The sequence below is a fragment of the Notechis scutatus genome, chromosome 1 (genome assembly GCF_049901735.1).
Source record: "Notechis scutatus isolate UNSWTSFEM ecotype Mainland chromosome 1, rNotScu1.2, whole genome shotgun sequence".
Taxonomy (NCBI): Eukaryota; Metazoa; Chordata; class Lepidosauria; order Squamata; family Elapidae; genus Notechis; species Notechis scutatus.
Genome location: NC_142009.1, coordinates 186,715,082 through 186,736,457, shown reverse-complemented (window position 1 = coordinate 186,736,457; position 21,376 = coordinate 186,715,082). Strand labels below are relative to the sequence as shown.

Here is a 21,376-nt window from a genome sequence, read left to right as displayed (position 1 = left end):
AACGCCATCACAGTGAGGAATAGCTATCCTTTGCCGCTCATTCCGGAATTGATGGAGCGGTTGCGGGAGGCTACTATCTTCACTAAACTCGATCTGCGTGGGGCCTACAACCTGGTTCGGATGCGCAAGGGGACGAGTGGAAGACAGCGTTTGGCACTCGTTATGGTCATTTGAGTACACCGTCATGCCATTTGGTCTGACCAACGCCCGCGGTATTCCAGCATTTGATGAAGCGACATTTTCCGGGACATGCTGGATAGGTTTGTTGTGGTGTATTTTGATCTACTCTACATTTTGATCTACTCTCGGTCCAGGGATCACCATCTTCAGCAGGTTCGTCAAGTGCTTCAGCGTCTTCGGGAGCATAAACTCTACGCGAAACTGGAGAAGTGCTTCTTTTTTCAGTCATCGATAGAGTTTTTAGGGCATATCATTTCTCCTGAGGGCATTGCTATGGACCCTAAAAAAGTCGAGGCCTTGTGTAGTTGGGAAGCCCCTTGTCGAGTCAAGGATGTGCAACGTCTTCTGGGGTTCGCCAATTACTATAGGACCTTCATTCCGGACTTTGCTAAGTTAATGGATCCCATACTCAGCTCCTCCGTAAGAAGGTCCCGTTTCTGTGGGGCCCCCCACAACAACAGGCTTTTGAAACTTTAAAGAAAGCGTTTGTGGCCGAGCCGATATTGAGGCATCCTGATCCGAATCGTCCATTTGTGGTCGAGAAAGATGCCTCTAATGTAGCTATCGGGGCGGTATTGTTGCAAGCTCCGAAGGATGGCGCGCCTCTTTTCCCCTGCGCATACTATTCTAGGAAGCTCACAACTTCTGAGCGCAATTACACCATCTGGGAAAAGGAGTTGTTGGCTATTAAGGCTGCATTTGAGACATGGCGACATCATCTAGAGGGGGCTCGGCACAAGGTGGAGGTTTGGACGGATCACCGAAACTTGGAACATTTGTCTACCGCTAAGAAGTTGAACCAACGCCAGATCCGGTGGACGTTGTTTTTCGCAAGGTTCAATTTTTCCGTCACTTATGTTCCAAGTGGACAGAATCGGAGGGCAGACGCGTTGTCTCAGAAACCCGAATATATCGGTCCCGAGGATCCTCTTCCTCCACGAATGGTGTTGCCACCAGAATCCTTGGCCGTACTTCAAGATTCAGTAGATTTGCGGGCTCGCATACGGGAGGCGCAACGATTGGACGCGTGGACGCAGCAGAGACGGGGGGACGTTGGACCTGATTCCCCATGGTCCTTTGAAGAGGGCTTGCTACGACATCGGGGTTTATTGTATGTACCCACCAGGTCGCTCAGAGCTCTCATCATGACGCAATGTCATGACAACCCCGCTGCTGGTCATTTTGGATTTTATAAAACTTTGCATTTGGTCATCCGGACTTTTTGGTGGCCTCAGGTTCGACACGATGTGTTTTCTTACGTCGCTTCTTGCGTACAGTGTAGACAAGCGAAACCGGTGTCGGGTGCGCCCCCTGGACTCCTCCCAACCATTGCCGACTCTGGGCAGACCATGGGGAGCGATCTCCATGGACTTTCTCACGCATTTACCATCCTCGTCGGGCTTCACGACGGTGCTCGTGGTAGTTGATATGCTGACTAAAATGGCTCATTTCATTCCCTGTCGGAAATTACCATCGTCCCGCACTACGGCCCAGTTATTTTTACAGCATATCTTTCGTCTACATGGACTGCCGGATAGAGTGGTTTCGGATCGTGGGGTCCAGTTTACTGCGCAGTTTTGGAAACAGTTAATGGCGGCGTTACAAGTTCAGGTGTGCTTAGCGTCAGCGCACCATCCGGAAACTGATGGCGGGACTGAGAAGGTTATTGGCATTCTCACTCAATATTTGAGATCATCGACAATCATCGACAAAAACAATTGGGCGAAATACCTCCCATTGGCAGAATTCGCCTTTAATAACTCTCAGCACACCTCCACTCATGTAATGCCGTTTTTCGTGAATGTGGGTTATCATCCGCGCTTCTTCCCGTTAACTTTGATGGATTCCCCGGTTCCTGAGACACAAGATTTTCTGGAGGAATTACAAGCGGTTCACCGTTTAGTAGTGCAACAACTCGAAAGGGCGAAAGAAGATTATAAATGGTTTGTGGACCGGTCACGTCGAGCATATAATTATTGAGTAAGTTTGGTCTATAGTTAATGCCTCAAGATTGTCATAGGCATGAAAGGTAGATGGGTAATTTTCAGCCAATCCCATTCTCAGTCCAATCCACCACTTTGTTATTTATAAAAAAATATAAAGGTGAGATATAAATGTTAAATTAGGCCAAATTAATATAGACAGAACTGCAAAAGAATGTTTCCTTAATGGATTCTGAATGAAAAATGCATGAAGAAACTGACAATAATAAAGTCTATCAACGTCATTTTGCTTTCCTGATCAGAAAACATTTATCTTTATGAGGCATTAAATGTTTAAAGTTTGCGGCTTGTAAGTGTTCAGCAAGTTTCCTTGACATTTTGCAGTCCAACCCACCAGAGAAGAAAAAAAGGAGCCATAAAATTGAGTTTAGCAACTTGAGTAAATCCTTAGGTTGGCATCAACCCGTTTTGCAGCTCCTGGAAACAATGCATGAGCAAATCCAATAATTTTTTTATCCATGGAAATTGGTCCAAGGCTTCACCCAATTTTTGTATGTAAAAAGACGACTGAAGTATCATCACTCTGGCAACTTTTGCAAAAAAAAACAAACCCCCAACACTAGGCTAAAACTGGTTAATTAAATGGTGGCTTGTGGGTGGTGAAAACCCAGATAGAGGAATAAGAAGACAATCAGTGCATTGTACATATCTGAACAATTGAGTGTACAAATTAAACACAGGGTACCATTGTTGCAAAATTCTACTTCGCTAAACGCCAGCTCCCACAGCTCCAGCTAACGTGACCTGTAGACGTTTAACTCCGATTATCATAGAGAGCGGCGAAGCAAAATCAAATACTCTGACGAAGGCAAGATCGAAGGGTCACTTATACCCTTTGAAGGTTTCAGAACTCATTAAACTCGAGGCGGGCGGATCCATTCAGAAGAAGGCGCGAGCTCCATTCGCCCTACCAATAGGGGCGGAGCATCCCCCTCCTTTTTTTTTTTTTTTTGCCCCACGCTTATAAATGGCTAGAGGAGCGAGGTAGACAGAAAGAAAGACGCAGGCGCGGTGCACTACGGGACCCCCCCTATAACTGCTATTGGACGCCGCGCGCATCTTTTTAACCCCAGCGGCGCCTGACGGCGCAACACGGAAGTGAAATGGCGGCGGCAGCGCCGGGAGGTGGGGGAGGTGGCGGGTCCCAGTCCGCCGCTCACCGCAGGTTGCGAATCCTTTCGGGCCACTTGCGCAGCGCTTCGGAGGTCGACCTTTCAGCTAGCCAATGCCGAGGGCGAGTAGCCGCGACGCCACCAGGATCTCAGTCGGGCACCTTCCCCAAGAGACGGTAAGCGAGGGGAAAGGTGGTCGAAAGCGGCGGTTGCGGATTCTCGTCGGTGGCTGCGGGCTGCCCAAAAGGCCTGGCACCTTTCATTGAGAGGTGCTGGAGAGATGAGGGAAGCGCCCTGCCCTGCCCTGCCCTGCCTGTCAGCTTGAAATGTGCCGCCGGTTGATTTCTCGCGCGTTCATCCCTGGCTGATATTTAAGCAGACGGTCCGCTAAAAGTATAGTTGAAGCATTCAAAGGAAATACTTTAAAAACAAAAAACAAACCACCCTCTTCTTTGTGGAGCTGCAAAGCGGGCAAATTTTTATTAAGTCCCAGTGAATCCTAGCGGGCAAACCTGTTGGTAGAGGAGTTGATAAATTGAGGAGCTTGATAAATTTGCTTAGCTTTTGAAAGTGCTATCGCTGAGTTCAGTAATAAAGTTGGTTAGTTCCCATACTTAATTCTTAAGTACTTATGCTTGCATACTTAATCCAGCAGTCAATACGCGGGTGTAAGTTTGCACCTCACTACAGTTCTTGATCTTGATAATCACGGCACGATATTAATTTGGGTGGCATAAAGTCAGGTAAATTTGGGACACTGGAGGATGAGACAGTTGTACTTGAGAGACAACTACGTTCTACTCTCCTACTCAGTCATGAACTGCTGACAAAAGACATATTCTCAAAATTTTGTTAGAAGCACAGTGGAAGTCACCTGGTTAGTATTCCTAAAATAGGTTACAATTCTAGTTTCATCATGCTTGTCAGTTGTAATTTTGTGTGTGTGATGAAGACTTCTGGACAATTTGGATCTTCTTGCATGTGACTTTGGATAATCTTTATATATAAAGATTATAATCTTTGTAAAGATACGGTGGTGTTGTATTTTCTTTATGTTTTGCAATAAAGGTTAAAGTACTAGATGTGTTCAATTGTAGATATAAACATACAGTTCATAAATGTTTGCTTTTTTTTAAACTGCTGTCTGTAATAGGTTTGCATGTTTCAGTTATTTAATTTTTTTCTATGCAGGGCAGGTAATCTTAGACTTGATATTTCCTTTTTAAAATGTATTAAGATTTTATGAATAATTGTAAAAAGATCTTGAATTGTTCTGAAAGGAGGACTATAAATCCATTCAGGTGTGTAAAGTGCAAAATTTAGCAAGTTTATAAAGAGCATTATAATAATTCTGAGCCCCAGTGTTTTTATTGGATTTATAGGTCACCTTTAAGGAGTTCAAAGCTCACTCTAACCTTTAATGTTTTGTGGATTAGTTTGCAACACACAATGTTGAAAGAAGAGCCAAAGCTTTGGATGAACCACAGAAGGGATTGGAAGCATTCCAATAGGCCTGTGGATTTTCCTCATGTTTGCCTTTAGCTAAAATGTCAAGAGATAGATCTCTAACTCGTTCTCTTCTTTGGCCTTGAGGAATTTGTTATATTTAACCAGGATGGTTTAGAGTTCAGCTTGCTAAAATAGTAAGGATACATGTAGGCCCTGACTTATCACAATTGAGCCCAGAATTTATGTTGCTCAGTAAAAAAATTGTTAAATGAGTTTCCCCCCATTTTACAACTTTTCTTGCCACTGTTAAGTGGAGTTGTTAAACTAGTAACATGGTTGAGTGAATCTGCCTTCCCCATTAACTTGCTTGTCAAAAGATTGCAATATATAATCACATGGCTCCAGGACGCTACAATCATCATAAATATGAACCCATTGTCAAGCATCTGAATGTAAATCACATGAGCATGGGAATGCTGCAACAGTCATAAGTCTGAAAAATGGTCATAAGTAACTTTTCAGTGCCGTTGTAACTTTGAACAGTCACTAAATGAACTATTATAAGTCGAGGACTACCTGTACTTGTGGTGGTGATGGGGTACAGGCAACAGATGTCTTTTTGAAATGAATGTACATATTCTTTAAATAAATGGCTGTTCTGGGCAGAGCATATTGGAAAAACTAATGAGCTGTAGGCCTTTGGAAAGAATAATAAAAAGTTTTGGAAAGGTGTGCAAAAAAATGGTACATCATAAATGACTGCATGCCCAAAATAGAATATTTATAAATTATGTATTCAGGAGCATACTAATGAGCTTACATGAAATAAAATATTCTTTGAGTCAAGCAAAACTCAGATGATTTCACAGACATGTCTGCATAATGTTTTGCGTGGCAACATGGAGATAATTTCCCATTACTTTCAGGGATGTTATTTTGCCTTCATAATCTAGTGCAGTGTTGGCAAAAAATTTTGGCCCTGGGTGCTGAAACGGGAACATGCACATGGGGAAGCACCAGATACCGGAAGAGCAACTCCTTGGCGCATGCGCACAGGAGCTCTGGAAACCAGAAGAGCAGCTCCCAGGCGCGCATGCAGAGCTTCTGGTTTCCAGTACATGCATGCGCGTCAGCCATCTGGTCTTCTAGTTTCTGGCATGCATGTGTGCACGAAGACCAGCTGGCTGGTGCACATGTGTGCACTGGAACCTGGAAGAGCAACGGGCGATGGCTGGCATGCCCAGAGAGATGGCTCTGCGTGCCACTTCCAGCATCCATGCCATAGGTTCGCCATCACGGATCTAGTGTAAATTCCTGAGATTCCATGGAAATATTCCATCCAAGTATCAAAGAGGGCCAACTTTGCTTAACTTCTGTGTCTAGATTGGTGCTGCTACTAAGTTGATTGTCTTGATGTACATTTTTAAATACCAATGGGAGAAATAATCTAAATTCATTTAACTATATTCCACCAACAAGAAATGCATATTCTACAATGCTTCTCAAGTAAGCTGTCCTTATGCATATTGTCAACCCTCCCAAATAAACCAGACAGGAAACTTGACTCGATGAACTAATTCTACTTTATTGTAAACTACATTAATAGAATCTTGCAAATCCAGAAGAACAAACTTCCCACTGCCACTTTAATTGATGATCCATTGGTTTCTTTCTCTACCAATTAAACTACTGCTTCTCTTGTCTGTTTTTTTTTTTCCTAGACAGCATCTCTTCTCTTTGTTCCCCATAATCATCCACATATTTCATCACACATATGCAGTTAAAAATAGTTTTCCTTTTTAAAAAAATGCATACCTGTTGTGTTAGAAGAGTTGCAAAGCCTCTATATCTATAACTTGAAAAATTTCAATTAGATTCAGTAAAATAATTTATTATACAGGTAGTCCTTGACTTATAAACATTTGTTCAGAAACCATTTGAAGTTATGAAGGGACTTATGGCTGGTCCCCAAAGTTATGGCTGTTGCAGTGCCTCCAACAGTTGTGTGATCAAAATTTGAGCACTTGGCAGCCCACATGCACTTATTTTATTTATTTTATTTATTTAATTTATATTGCCACCTATTTGCCTATGGTGACTCGAGGCAGCTTACACAATGTAAAACCATATTTAAAACAAAAAAATAAAAAACAATAAAAACTAACAAAAATGATCCCAAGAGCACTTCAACTTCCTTACTTTGCATATCTCCCCCACATCTATGACCTTTTTGCCTTCTACGCTCTGTGGCTTCTGCTGCTCTAGCTGACCTTCTCCATCTTGTTCCCACTGCTGACCAAGTTTGCCTGCTCTGGCTCTTCACAAGGCAGCGACAGTTGCACAAGACTTTCCCCCCCAGATCGCATATGGTGGTTTTCTTGGGAGACCTGAGGAAGATGAATTCACAGCAGGGCTAGGGCAAGCACATCTCAGCAGCAACAAGGATCAAGAAGATGAAGACTTTCAAGAAGAAAATCAGCTGGGGTGCAGGGCAGCAAGGAAGGCTGGGCTGGGGCGCTTTGGGCTTGCTGTGATGGTGGCTTTGCACTGCACTTCTGGGGCTTCCAGGGGCAGCTGCTTAACACTGCCCTGATGGGTGAGCCGAGGTTGGGCTTCCTGCTATGAAGAGCTTCATGCTGTACTGTGACTTTGGCTTCTTGCAGTTTCAGAGCTACAACATGGCAATCAGCCCCAAAGCCATATTGTTCTGGAGCTGCTTGCTGCCCTGCAAGGCCAGATAGTACTACCGTGTTTCTCATATAATAAGGCCGGGTCTTATTTTTTTTTTGAGCCCCGAAAAAACAGCTAGGCCGTCTTTTCGGGGGTGACTTAATTCCCTGCCCTTGCATCCTCGGGCAGGCGGGCGGCGACGGCGTGAATGTTGACCTCGGCGTTGGTGGGGCACTTTGTATCGGGAGACCTTCCGCCACCGTTGCTTTCCCTTCTCCCTGTGCTGCCGCGGCATTTAGAGCAACACTGTGGTGTTTGGCGCAGCCATGCAGCATTTGGCGCAGCCATGTGGGGCCGGCCAGGGCTCCTTCCTGCAACCGGAGCCCGGCGGAGACACTCGGCTTCAGGCGCTCCTGTCGCCGCCTTCCCGGGCATCATTCGAAGGCAAAGCCCATTCTTTTAAAAACGACGCCCTACTACCGGTACGACAAAGCCTGCCCTGCCCAAGAGGGCAGCCCAAACCCACATGGGGAGGTGAATCTCCCGGGGCCACAGCGTAGGATCAGCCCACCCCAGGAGAAGTGCCCAGCCGCCATCCCTGCCTGGCACTGGGCAGAGTGCAAAGACTTCGCCTGGGGCGCCCAGTGCAGCTGACAGGCGGGCCCTCCTGCCCGGTGGCAGAGCTCTGGCCAATGCAGCGAGTGCTTCCCCACCAGACCCTCCACTCATCCCGCCAGGGCCACGCCGGAGCCGGGCGGGGTTGGCAGAGCCGGGAAAGCGAGCCGCTAGTGCGCACCCACCTGCCAAGCGAAAGAACCGGGCTGACTCAAGCTTGGCTTCCTTCCCAAGTCCCTCCAGCCCGACCCCGAAGGGGCCACTGGGAGAGGCCGCCCGAGGCAGTGATAGCACTCACCCATCCATGGACAGGGAGGCAAGGCAACAGCCCACGCTGCGACCTCCTCCTAGCTGAGCCTCGCCGAGTGAGCGCCTCTGCCCGATGCCCATGCCGCTGCAGCGTTTGGAGCTGCCGGTGAGTTTGGAGATGCATGGGGACAGGGACGGGCTGGGTGAGGGGTGGAAAGGACGGGCGGCTTCGGGCTCTCCGCCAGACCTGCCGTCCAGGGAAGCAGCACCTGAAGCCGAGTGTCTCCACCAGGCTCCGGTTGCAGGGAGGAGCCCTAGCTGGCCACGCGTGGCTGCGCCAAACGCCACATGGCTGTGCCAAACACCGCGGCGTAGCTCCAAACGCCGCGGCAAGCCCCCCGCCATTCCCCCCCATTTCGCATGTTTTAATATAGGCCTTAATTTGGGGGAGGGGCTTAATTTCATTTCATGCCTATAAAACATGCTGGGACTTCTATTGGGGGAGGCCGTATTGTTGGAGAAACAGGGTAGCAATAGCACTTGTATACTGCTTCACAGTGTTTTACAGCCCTCTGTAAGCAGTTTACAGAGTCAGCCTATTGAGTCCAACCAGGGGTGGGACCTCAAAAAGATGGAAGGTTGAGTCAACCTTAAGCTGGTCAGGATCAAAGGAATCAAACTCCTGGCAGTTGGCAAAACTATCCTGCAATGTTGCATTTTAATCACTGTGCCACCACGCCTCTTTGGTCAGATATAAGGTGACCAAAAGAATAGAGCTGGCAGAGGGGGAGGTAGGATGATGGGTGGAGTTGAAGGAAATATCTTTCTTTACCAACTTCCCTCTCCAGGGTGGGTGGGACCAAGCTTTAAATGGCTTGGATTGGGATGATTACTCACTGAACAATCTTGGTTAACAACAGCAACAGCCATCGCAGCAACAGGAAGTGCTGCAATGGCATGTCATGCTTTATGACCACATTACTCAGCAAAAGAAATTCCACTCCAAACTGTGGTTGTAAGCTGAGGACTACTTATATGTCGTGTAGTACACAAAAGGCTTTAACAATAACAGAAAATATCACTACTGCATATCTTTCACACTCCAAAGTCTTAAAATTTTCTCAAGATCTCTAGTATCCTCACTGTTGTTTTCCCATCATGCACAGATCTTTCCAGAGGACAAGTAGAATTCCCTACAGCTGACCAATAGGAGAGTGCAAAAATACAGATAGGCAGTCTCTCTCCTTGCCTTATCACATTTTTTTTATGGTGAGAAAAAGAAAAGTGGTTCAATTTATGAGTGGTGAAATGGTCATTAGATACCTTGGCACTTTAGCTTCTTATTCAGCAATGAACTGGCAGTGTCTCATTGATTTCTAATGCAGGAGAGGCAGGATAAGGCAGATATTCCTGCCAAAGAGACATTACCACTTCTGATTCAAGAGTTAGTATTGCTGAGCTGTTCTTGAAATGTGTTTTCTTCTGAATGGAAATTTAATTGACTTACGTACAGAATTACAGTAAAACCAAAATGAAGTTGTTAGGATACAGGGCATAAACAACTTAATGCTAGAGAGAACATTTCCAATCTTTTCGTGTACGTGTTGACTCCTGACAACCGCTTAGACAAGTCCATGAAATTTCCTCGGCTGCATTTTCAGAAGTGGTTTGCCACTGTCGTCTTCTTCCTAGGATTGAGAGAACATTCCTGGTCCAAAGTCACCTAGCTAGTTTTGGGCTTAAAGTAGGAGTAGAAGTGATGGTTTCTGTTGTGACCAAGGCTTCCCGAAACCGTAATTAAGCACATGCTTAGTTAAAACAACTCTTGTTTTATTTCAACGCTGGGAATTATTTTCATTCCCAGCCGGTAATGAGTCCCAAACAGTCCCTTCGAGATAAGCACCCACTTTTCTTTCCTTTGAATTGCTGCCAACAGCTAGAGTGCTAAATGAATTATAAAAAAACAACAACCAAAGTACAAAGTCCACACCTCAAGGATTAATCGGAACAGAACGAACAATTTTGCTTCCTACAAAGGTTTCGTCACCTTTGCCTGTCCTTTATACCTTATGGGAGGGGCTATTACCTCCGAGCCTTACTCCCGAGTCGCCCCTTTTGTCTCAGCTTCTCTTGCCTTCTAGCAGCTCTGCACACATGTGCACCGAGAACAGGCTGTCCTTGTTCCTCAGCTTCCACTGCTGCCAGATGCCGGAGGCTCCGTAGCCAGCACCCCACTCACAGATGATCCTGGCCCCTTCTCTGCATCGGACGCAGGACCCTCGTCTGAGTCCTCTTCAGACTCCCTGACTGGTCCCTGTTCTTCCCCACTGTCTGATTCCGCTGCTGTCTGCACAGGCAAACCACAGCAGTTTCCTGCTTTCTAACCCATTGCCTTTAACCACACTAAAGTGTTTCTTTATCCTAAATTTAAAGGAAGGGAAACAAATGAAGGTAGGTTAAAATATGGAAATAATGTTCAACGACATCATGAAGCAAAGGTGCACCTTCTGGATGTTTTTACTTCTTATTTCGTATGTATTTTATGCTGCTTCGTCGCTGGAGATTCTTACAATTACGTTGTTAATATTAGAAGATTAAAAACAGAGCAACAATATAACTAAAACCAATCAGTGTAATGAGCCAGTTTTTAGCATAGTGTGATCTTACTTGTCCTCTTCTGCCTTTCCGATGAGCCATGCTTTTCCAGTTCTCTGAAAACATAAGGAAAAAGTAGTTTAAATAATCACTCAGTAAATGGACCAAAAAGAGGACTTCTGTTACTAAAAAGAACCCAGAGTCTTGAAAATGGCATTCCCTTAGTAGTGGGTCTCTGAGAAAGCCCTCCCTAGTTCTTACTGGACAGGCGGCTCAACTTTGAGAAAAGTATCAGAGATATCCAATGCCTGACTAGTTTAGGGTTTTAAAGGTGAGCAATATGAATTGCACCTGGAAAATAATTGACAGCCAGTGCATCTTATAGTAGCACATGGAAAATCTCAGCGCATCAATAATTACAATAGGCTGTTAAATATGACAGTAACTGAAGCATCAGTGGTTATCTTTGTGGTTTTCTTGGTAAAATGCAGGAATAGTTTATTATTGCCTTCTCCAGCACAACATGAATTGATACCTTTGCCATTATCACTAAAAGGATTATTTGTCTTCAACATCTAGGGGCCTATTTGCTTTAGCTAGTCAGCTGAGATGACTGTCATGCCTACTCCTGAACACTCCCACCCCACGATGATGAGACAGCGCTTCATGATATCTGGGAGAATCTGTATATACGAATTAATGGTTAATCTTGCTTAATGATCACTCATTCAACAACTGTTCAAAATTGACAGCACTGAACAAACACGTAACTAGTGCTTACAACCGGTCCTCGAAGTTCCAGCCATTCCTGCACCCTTGTGGTCATGTGATTTCGATCTGGGCTCTTGAAAACAGGGCTGCACTTATAATGGCTATATTATCTCAATGTACATGATCGTAATTTGTAACCGTCCCTGGAAGTTTCCAAAAAGCAAATTCAATGGAGAAGCCTACAGGGAAAGTTTTACATTGCTTGAGTAAGTTTTGCCTACTCACACACCCTCCCTGAATCTCATTGCATTGCACTGTGCCTCACCATCCAGTCAAACTGTTCCCAGCCATTCACACACATTTGCCACTTGTGCATCATGCTCCCTTTCCCATCCAGTAGCAGCTATCCCAAGCCCTCCTATGCCTTCCCAGCCACCCGCATCCCATTGCTCTCTTTCTCACCTAGCAGCATCTATTTACTTGCCTGCCAGCCTATGGTCCGCTTGGGACTTGCAACTTCTTCCCAGCTTCCCCACTGCCTTTGGCTTTTGGAAGCTGGCAGGAAGTTGCAAGGAGGAGGCTTAATGAGTCACGATCTTGGCTTAATAATGTGGGAGCACAGCAAGGATTGTCATTGCTATGGTCAATGGTCAATTGACATGTACTTCATGACAGCATCATTTAGCGAAAGAAATTCAGTCTCAATTGCCATCATAACTCAAGGACTACCTGCACCTGTATTAAATATAAAGGATATTGTTTTACCAATTGTATCATAATCCTGACAGGAGTCTAGTAATAAATAATAAAGCTATTATTTATTTATTTATTTATTTTTATTTCCAGGATTTTGAGTAAAACATTTGGATAGTGTGAGGGTTTGTTTTTTTCTGTCTTCTTGAGATTAATTGCAAATGGACTCATTACTTTGTGTGCTTTGGAAACAAAATAAAATCATTCCCATTGGTCAGATTTCACATTATTATCCGTGACAGTATCTTTACATACGAGAAACAACACTGCACATAGTAATATAGCAATGGTAGCTTTGGAAAGTGCATAGCTAGACACTCAAATACGGGAATGAAATTCTGTTTGTCAGCACTAGGGTTTGCATATTCCTCCTGTTTCCCTAAGTTAATGAATATTTATTGTGTGTTTATGTAATAATTATACCTGTCCTGAGATCCACTTGTTTATGCTTTACCAGCTTCAGCCCTTACACTATCATGGGTTACTGCAGGGGTTGGGACATGTGTGTGTGTGAGAGAGAGAGAGAGAGAGAGAGAGAGAGAGACAGACAGACAGACAGACAGACAGACAGACAACAAATTATTTGTAATGCTAACCTACCAATCAGAATACAATTATTTGCAATGCTAACCTACCAATCAGAATTAACAAAAACATAATTAAAATTATTCAAAAATTGTAAAATCAATATAAACTGCGATAGTGTTTCTTAAAATATGTCTCTTGCTGGTCCACAAAAACAAAATTATTTGCCAGATATTAAAGATACTTACAAAAATTTGAAATGGTGTCACTGTTCTCATTTTTTCTTTTTTTAAAAGCTAGGGGTTCTTCATCAAAATATGCTAATATTTAATGGTCTAATATTGTGATTTTTACATGATTCAATAAATATTCCATGAATTTTGAACATAGTAAATATCAATGAATGTAATCCATACAAATAAAAGCTTTTTTTAGGACCTCAATTTAAGAGGGATTCTGAGAATAAAAAGTTCATGAAACACGGCACTATTATATAATTGTAATGAAAATGTTGATACAAAATTATGAGATGATTTTTGCTGTTTGCAAGAATTAAATTTCTTTTCACCATTTTTTTGAGGGTACAAAGTTTAAAATATATTATATTATTTAATGTATTCAGTGATGATAAATCCCCAAAGGAGGATTCACCCCCTTAAATGCACTCCTCTCCTTTGGGGTGAATCCTTTGGGAAGCTTGGCAGGGAAAGAAGGAGGGAGGGAGGGAGGGAGAGAGGGAAGAGTGTCTTTGGGATTTGCCAGGAGAAATCCAGGAGGTGGATTTCCATCATATTTCTATCCTTCAAGGAGATTAAGATGAAGTGGGGAGTGGTTACTTCTTCCATTTAAGGGAGTGCTATGGGTAAATGAATGAACCTTCCAATCCAAATATAAGAGAAAGGGAATCATCCTACAGATCCTTAGCACCCCCTTAAATGCTTAAACTGGCAAATCCCAAAGACACTCTATATACCCGGGTCTGCAGCAAAGGCGCTTGGTGGGGGTAGGGAGCCCTTAACGCTCCACCATGATCGGCCGTTAGGAGCGGCTGGTGGAGAGGTGTGGCTGCCCGTGGGGCACTCTAGGCAGGGTGCGTTGGGGGGAGAAATTAAGTCACCCCCAAAAAGACAGCCTAACAGTTTTTTCGGGAGTCAAAATAAGGCCCGGGCTTATTTTCTGAGAAACACGGTAGCACTGTCAAAACCAAATGAGGACAGACTTTCCATAGATAAGGCCAATTGATGAATTTTATCTAAGGTCTTTCAAAGCCAAAATGATTTGAAAAGATTTGAAATTATTTCTAGTACTAATAGGGCTAAAAGTACAGTATAAGAAGTAAGATTAACTTTAACCAAAAGGCCAATAAGAAGAAACATCATGTAGCATCCAGCAAGACTATGCCTGTCTGCATGCAACATGTTTTTGATACTTTTGGGGACCATCAGTTCTGTATAGCTCTAATAAACTGTATGGCTCTAATGTGACTAGTTTCAAGGATGCCGAGCTTTGCGAAATAGCACATTTGAGAGCCATAAAGAAGCTGAGGGACTCCCTTAGTTTGAGTGGCAAAATCTTACGATAGCTGTAGAAATATACTGTACAATAGTTATCCAGTAAAAAAAAAAAAAAAGCACACTCCAGGAGATAGAAGCATGGAATTGCATCCCAAGATATTTGTAGGTACACCCATGCTCAATTCAGTTGATTTGCCATTTGTGACTGTTATGATGTTGCACAAAACTTTAGTTTACTGATAATTTATTGATAAATTATTTTATTTTTATCTTTTATTTTATACATAATAGAGCTAGTGTTTTGCTTTCTGCTACCTGCAAAGTAGACATAACTATACCGTCTGCATACAATAATGCAATCTAAGTATCTTCTTGATTAGGTCAAAAGATCAAAGATATTAGGTCAAAAGTTGACTTTTGATGACAAAAATTTCAAAAGATCCAGGGGGTACAGAATATTTTTCTGTTAAAATGATGGAGATCCAAACAATGATCTAATGCTTAATCGTTCTCCTCTAAACCCAGGTGTCCTTCAAGTATGATATTTTCATTTTGTACCCAATCCACTAATTTTAGATACCGAATTCATTCGAATTGGCATTGTATCAATTGTTGAACTTTAATGAACTCTACTGAAAATCTCATTAAATTCTGAATATTTTTGCATTTATACTTGAAGGAACAGTTAACCCATGCATACATTAAAGAATATATAGAAAAGAATGATAATCCAATAATAGGATTACTCCAGTAATGGGGTAATTGTAACCAAGCTGCAATTTCCAGTATTTTTACAGAATTTGGTGAATAGTGAGAGTTTCTGAGAATCATACCAGAACATTTGAAAGATCAGAGGTTCCCTATTCTTGCATAAGGAAGTCATGGTGAATATTAATAAGGTATTAAAGTTATTTCCTATATTGTTCTTTCTCCATCGCTGGTGTTCAGGTTGCTATATTAGGTACAGGGAAAATTTAAATTTATTTTATTTATTTATTTATTTTATTTATTTATTTATTTGATTTGCCAGTTGTTTACAAGATAATAAGTATAAGTGTATACATAGTTGTGAATACATGAAATGGGTACATATGAGAAAAATAAAAGAAGAATAAGAGAAACAATAGGACAGGGACGGTAGGCACGTTGGTGCGCTTATGCACGCCCCCTACAGACCTCTTAGGAAAGGGGTGAGGTCAATAGTAGACAGTCTAAGGTTAAAGTTTTTGGAATTGGGGTAGCAGTTATTTTTCAACACATTTGATTTTTTTTCTAACCTTCCTCCAAATTTTATGAAATATTGCCCAATATTTCCATTTTAAGTTGCAGAATGGTTAATATATGAAACTAAATTGTTTTATGATTGGAAACAGTTAACACCTTCTGTTTTCAGAAGTCCATGAAAGTTTTTTTTTTTTTAAAGGATCAGAAACTTAAGTAGAAATTGGTGCTAAATATAATATTTGACACGGATTTCATTCCACTAAATGTTCTGCATGAACCTCCTATATTCTGCTTTTTCATTTTTTTCCCTTGAAAAACAGTGCTTTCTATATAACAGTCCATTATTTCCTTCAAATTTCAGATAATTTTTGAGAATTGCTTCTCCCGCACCCCACCCCACCCTTTATTGCTTTCCATTTCTGGAAACTGACATTTTTATCTGGCAGAAGGATTTGGGATTGCAAAAGAAATCTAAAATAACAGCGGGGAGGAGGGAGAGGAATTAGATATAGAAATGAAATAAAAAAAATAATCACAAATATTTGATAGCCACACAGTCATTCTAAAAAAATTAATAAAAATGCATGTTTTGACATCTGACGTAATATACTTTCTTTGCAAATGAATGGTGTGTCTTTATATTTAACATGAGTTTGTTTTGTTAAGAAAACTTACCTGATTAAAAAAGAATTGGCTGTTATTTAATTATGGGCAAATAATGCAGTCTTGTGGATACTGTGTTTGATTCAACTTTTTCTAAGTACTAGACTGTAACATTTCCTAGTATTTTTTATTCATTCATACATACATACATACATACATACATACATACATACATACATTCATTTATTACATTTATTTGCCTCCCCTCTTGTTTTGAAATACAGGTAGTCCCTAGACTTACAACCGTTAATTTAGTGACCGTTCAAAGTTATAACGGGACTGAAAAAAGTGATTTATGACCATTTTTCACACTCACTATTGTTGCAGGATCCCTATGGTTGTGTGACCAGAATTTAGACACTTGGCAACTGACTCACATTTATGGTGGTTGCAGTGTCTCAGAGTCATGTGATCACCTTTTGTAACCTTGCGACAAGCAAAATCAATGGGGAAGCCAGATTCACTTAACAATTGTGTTACTAACTTAACAACTGCAGTGATTCATTTAAGAACTGTGGCAAGAAAGGTCATAAATTGGGGCAAATTCTCTGGACTGTCTAACTTAGCAACATAAATTTTGGGCTCAATTATGGTCGTAAGTCGAGGACTACCTGTATTGCTAAATATATTGCTGAGCTTAGCCTTGCTGGCGCAGTGGTTAGAATGCAGTACTGCAGGCTACTTCTGCTGACTGCCGGCTGCCTGCAATTTGGCAGTTCAAATCCCACAGGCTCAAGGTTGATTCAGCCTTCCATCCTTCTGAGGTGGGTAAAATGAAGACCCGGACCCAAAATTGTTGGGGGCAATATGCTGACTCTGTAAACCGCTTAGAGAGGGCTGTAAAGCACTATGAAGTGGTATATAAGTCTAAATGCTATTGCTATTGCTACATTATGAATATTAATATTCATACAATCTTTTGTTCTAGTAGGTCTTTGGGAAATGGGGGGTTGTGTCTTTTGCAATTTCTGTTATCCTCTGATGTATGGAAATGTCATCAGTTCTACTTTAAACATTAGAAATTGCCAGAAAAAAATTAAAATTGCTTGCTTAATATCTTGTTTAGTACATCTCTGCCTCCAATTAAGTTTCTTATCAGATCTCTGGAAATATTTCTGTATTACCTTCTGTGAGTGAACATGAGTTTGAGAAGGGCCTGTTAATCCAAGAATAGATGCAATTAGCAAACAAGGTGAATTGGTGCAGATACCCTCTTAGCTACAGCTGCAACATGCTCTTCCATTATGAGTTGTGTACAAAGGGCTCCAAATTGCACAACGTTTTTGTTTGGACAAGCGCCAGCCTATCCAGAACTAAGTTTGGAAAATCAGCAAATTACTTCATCCAGTGGTTCTCTGAGCTTGGTTGTTTGCATATAGATGTTTCACTGTCCAAGTAGTAATATCATTGATCTGATTCTGGGGTCTCCCACTGTTTTATTTGCAATAACAAATTTGGTAGGGGTGTACCTTCCTCCTCTGTGGTTAACATGGTTAGGGTTTTTAGGGTATTAAGGTATTTGTATTCTACCAGGAGTCAACAGATCTGCACATTATCATATGTAATAGAATATTATATCAAATATGTAATTGTTACAAACTAAATTTGTTACCTCCATATCTACAATTCATACTACCTAAATCTAGTCACCTTTGGACTGAATCATGGCTGCTTGGCATATCAATAATAAACATCTTTTTCATATATATATATATGTTGTGACTGGGAGGTTTGATCCTGCTGTGCGCTTTGAGTCTGATGTGTCAGAAGACACAAGTTCGAGTGATGAGGAGGGTTTGGCATTGGAATTTGAACCTGCTTTAATGAAAGATGCAGACGTGAGCCAGGAGGATGAGGAAGTGTCAGAATCACCTTCCTCTCCAGAACCTTCCACATCCATTATGCCTCAGGTGTCAGCAGCTGATCCACAGAACGTGCCAGAGTCTTTGAGTGATGATCAAAATGACGAATGTTGGGTTGATGCAAGGACTAGACGTAGGCTGAGACGTCAAGCACAATTTGAAAGGAAACGTCAAATCAGAGACTAATTAGAGAGACTGACACGCCCCTTCAAGGAATATAAGGAGGCGTGTTAGATAACGATCCTTGTTCGGGTCAAACTTCGTTAATTACGTTCGTAGTCTGGGAGAAGCCTTCTGTTTGCCTTTCGGCTCTGAATTATCGTGTGGCTCCTTATCTGGGTTTGAAGACAGCTTCTGGGAAAGCTGCCAACGACGACTACAGAGAAAAGTTAACTCTGTTGTTCCTGATTTTGTTTGTTCGTGTTTATTCCTTTGGGACATTTGGACTCTCACCTTGTGGCTACAGGTGAGACAGAACATTTTTGACCCGAACCTTCATCCCATCTTCTAACCAAGATGGACCAAACACAGTTAGAGCAGCAACAGCTACAGATTAACCAGCTTCTGCAGAATAACCAGGTATTGCAGAAACAAGTCACCCAGCTGGTTAACCATCTTACGCTGATGCAAGCCCCTGCTGCTCCTTCTGCCCCTCTCTGTAGGAAATGCCTGGTAGCTGTGCCGGATAAATTCTCTGGACAGCCTGAAATGCTCTCGGCTTTTATGGGGCAGTGTCAACTGTTTATGTCTTTACGGCCCCCACCTGAACAAAACACCCCTACCCAATCAGAACACAGCCAACCCCCCAACCAATCAGAACACAGCTAAAACCCCAACCAATGAGAACACCCTCCCACCCAATCAGAACACAGCCAAGCCCCCACCCAATCAAGTCACACCCCCACTAGCAGTTAAAAGGAAGAAGCAGCTGCAAGCTCACATTACTCAAAGAAGCACAAAGCCGAAGACACAAGCCTGAAGATGATGAATTCATCGAAACGTCGCCTAGATACTTCCAATTTTACGCGGGAGAAAACCCGCGTAATAACCAAAGATACACACACACACACACACATCCTTTTTGAAAAACTTTGTGAGTAAATTCCAGTTATTTATCATACCAAGATGGATGTGATTAATGTCACTCCACAAGAAGATTTGGTTTTAATGTATAAACTGACTGTGTCAGGAATATTCTACAGTATTTAATGAACATTCTTATTTTTTAAAAGTTCACTTTTGTTTAATAAAGTCTTCTTGAGCTTGACTTAAATAACTTCATGGGCATGTCCATGCTATTTTCCTGGCTACAGTGTGAAAAATAGTTCACCCTTCTAGTCTTCTGGAGCATTTCTGATGGTTTCCCATCTAGTAGCCCTACCTTATTTTCAAAATCTGCAAAATTTAGCAAAGTGCTGCTATCTAAACAGAACTTTTGTGTACTGTATATCTGTCAGGTCTATTCATCAGTTCTCAGCGTAACTTTATATTGTAGAAAAAACAGTAGATGCTTGTACTATATCACACCAGGTGGCAGCACCTAGTCAATGTTGTCTGATCTTGAGAAGTAAAAGCAGAGAGCTGACTGAAAGAGAGCACATATTACAGAGCAATTATTATTTTTAGAAATTGCTTTCAAAATCGAGTAATGATTTATACTTTTCATTAACATTAAAGCAGATACATACTGTGAAATCACTATGAAGAGAATTAGCTCCTGTTCAAATAATCGTGTTTGGAGGCTTTTATTTTTTAAAGAGGTGCTTTAATAGTATACAGGCTTTTTTAAAAAAACTGTATTTATATATTCACAGAATAGTTCAGCAACAGGCAAGTTCATTTCTGGACAGTAAAGTAAATGTAACACATTTTAAAAATTAAATTTCTAGTTCAATGAAGTCAAAATATGGAGATTATGCCTGCTACAAAACAATTTTGGTATCGGTAGTCTTGTTTTGGGCTATATAATGTCTCTATGGACAATATTAGAGAAAATGAAATTGTTATCTCCCGGTACCTACTTAACATTTAAGTTAATGTATGTTTATTTGCTTTTGATGTGAGTCCCCCAGTGTCTATGAAAAGAATGCATCCCCTCACAGTGTTCATGTGAATGAAAATGAGCTTTTGGCAAAAGAACTGATGCCATTTTTGTATTCCAATTATTAGTGAATAATCTCTTATAAAAGATGCTTCCTGTTTTGATCCTTGCCATCTAAATTAAAAAAAATGGATAAGAAGGAGACAGCTTAACCAATTATTATGGTTAGAATTAGTGATATTGTAGGAAACGTTTTATTAATATGCTGAGGTGGGATTGGCACAGTTGGTTTGTTTCCTTTGCCTATGTCTTATTCCCCTATTGCTATTCCTAAGTAACAGAACTAGAATGACCTTTTGATTAAACATATGACTCTTACCCTCAGCTACTTGAAATGATCAGCTTTCTGTAAATGGTTGAAAGTATTTTAATTAACAACGAAAAGTTTTTAGCCTCCTTGGAGCTGCATTCTGTTAGACCTTTATTCTATTCATTCCATTCATGGGAAAACTATTTTGGTTAATGCCGTTGGCTCTGAAAAAGATCTTTCAAACAGCAATCATGCTTCCATAGAGCAAAATGACTGGCATGTATGCATAATGGTAGTAGTTGTTGCTATTATTAGATTACTGGACAATGAAGAATTTAGTGGCACTTGACAAGGTCAACAAATTTATGATTGCCTATGCTTATCAGATCAACAGTCTACTTTATCAGATGAATATCTGTTGGCATTAAATTGTTCTAACAGAATTAGGTAGAAGAAAGATTATTTATTTTCAAAGGGTGGAAAATCTATTAGATGCCTTGCCCCAGTGGCATGTCTTCAGGAGTGTTGAATAACAATTTCCATTTCTGCCAGAGAACAAAATAAAGATCGGAGAGAAAAAAGTCTTATTGCTATTTAATTTATCAAACAAGTTGGAAATACTGAACTAACAGCACATTTTTTTAATACTCATTTCCCTTTAAGGCAAGAAGTTTTAAAGTGGAATGGATGGGGATACAATGACTCAAGATTCATTTTCAATAAGAAGGGGCAGGGAGAATTCACCGGAAAAAGGTAACAGCTACGGAGACAGTAAGATAATTTCTTTTCTTTTCAGAAAAAATGACTGCATTGAAGTTATGACATCTTGTAAGAAATGAGTACTAGCATTGAAAGTCAAAAAAATCACATTATTATGCATCCATGTTGTATTTTCTGTGA

The 21,376-nt window shown here is 41.5% G+C and overlaps 1 protein-coding gene and 1 long non-coding RNA gene across 3 annotated transcripts in view; one reads left to right on the top strand and one right to left on the bottom strand.

The window, feature by feature from the left end:
- The first annotated feature begins 3,267 nt into the window (after positions 1-3,267).
- The window catches only part of AGPS (alkylglycerone phosphate synthase), a 64,242-nt gene continuing 46,133 nt past the window's right edge, over positions 3,268-21,376 (top strand). For both annotated transcript variants that reach the window (XR_015746494.1, XM_026668129.2), the window contains exons 1-2: positions 3,268-3,471; positions 21,140-21,229. Coding sequence is in view for 1 of the 2 variants with exons in the window: in XM_026668129.2 (XP_026523914.1) it covers positions 3,287-3,471; positions 21,140-21,229 (275 nt within the window). In the remaining variant the exon portion in view is untranslated. The remainder of the gene's footprint in view (positions 3,472-21,139; positions 21,230-21,376) is intronic.
- LOC148133133 (uncharacterized) overlaps positions 10,912-21,376 on the bottom strand; it is a 36,756-nt gene continuing 26,291 nt past the window's right edge. Inside the window, exon 3 of the long non-coding RNA XR_015746495.1 lies at positions 10,912-10,989. This is a non-coding gene — a long non-coding RNA (uncharacterized LOC148133133). The remainder of the gene's footprint in view (positions 10,990-21,376) is intronic.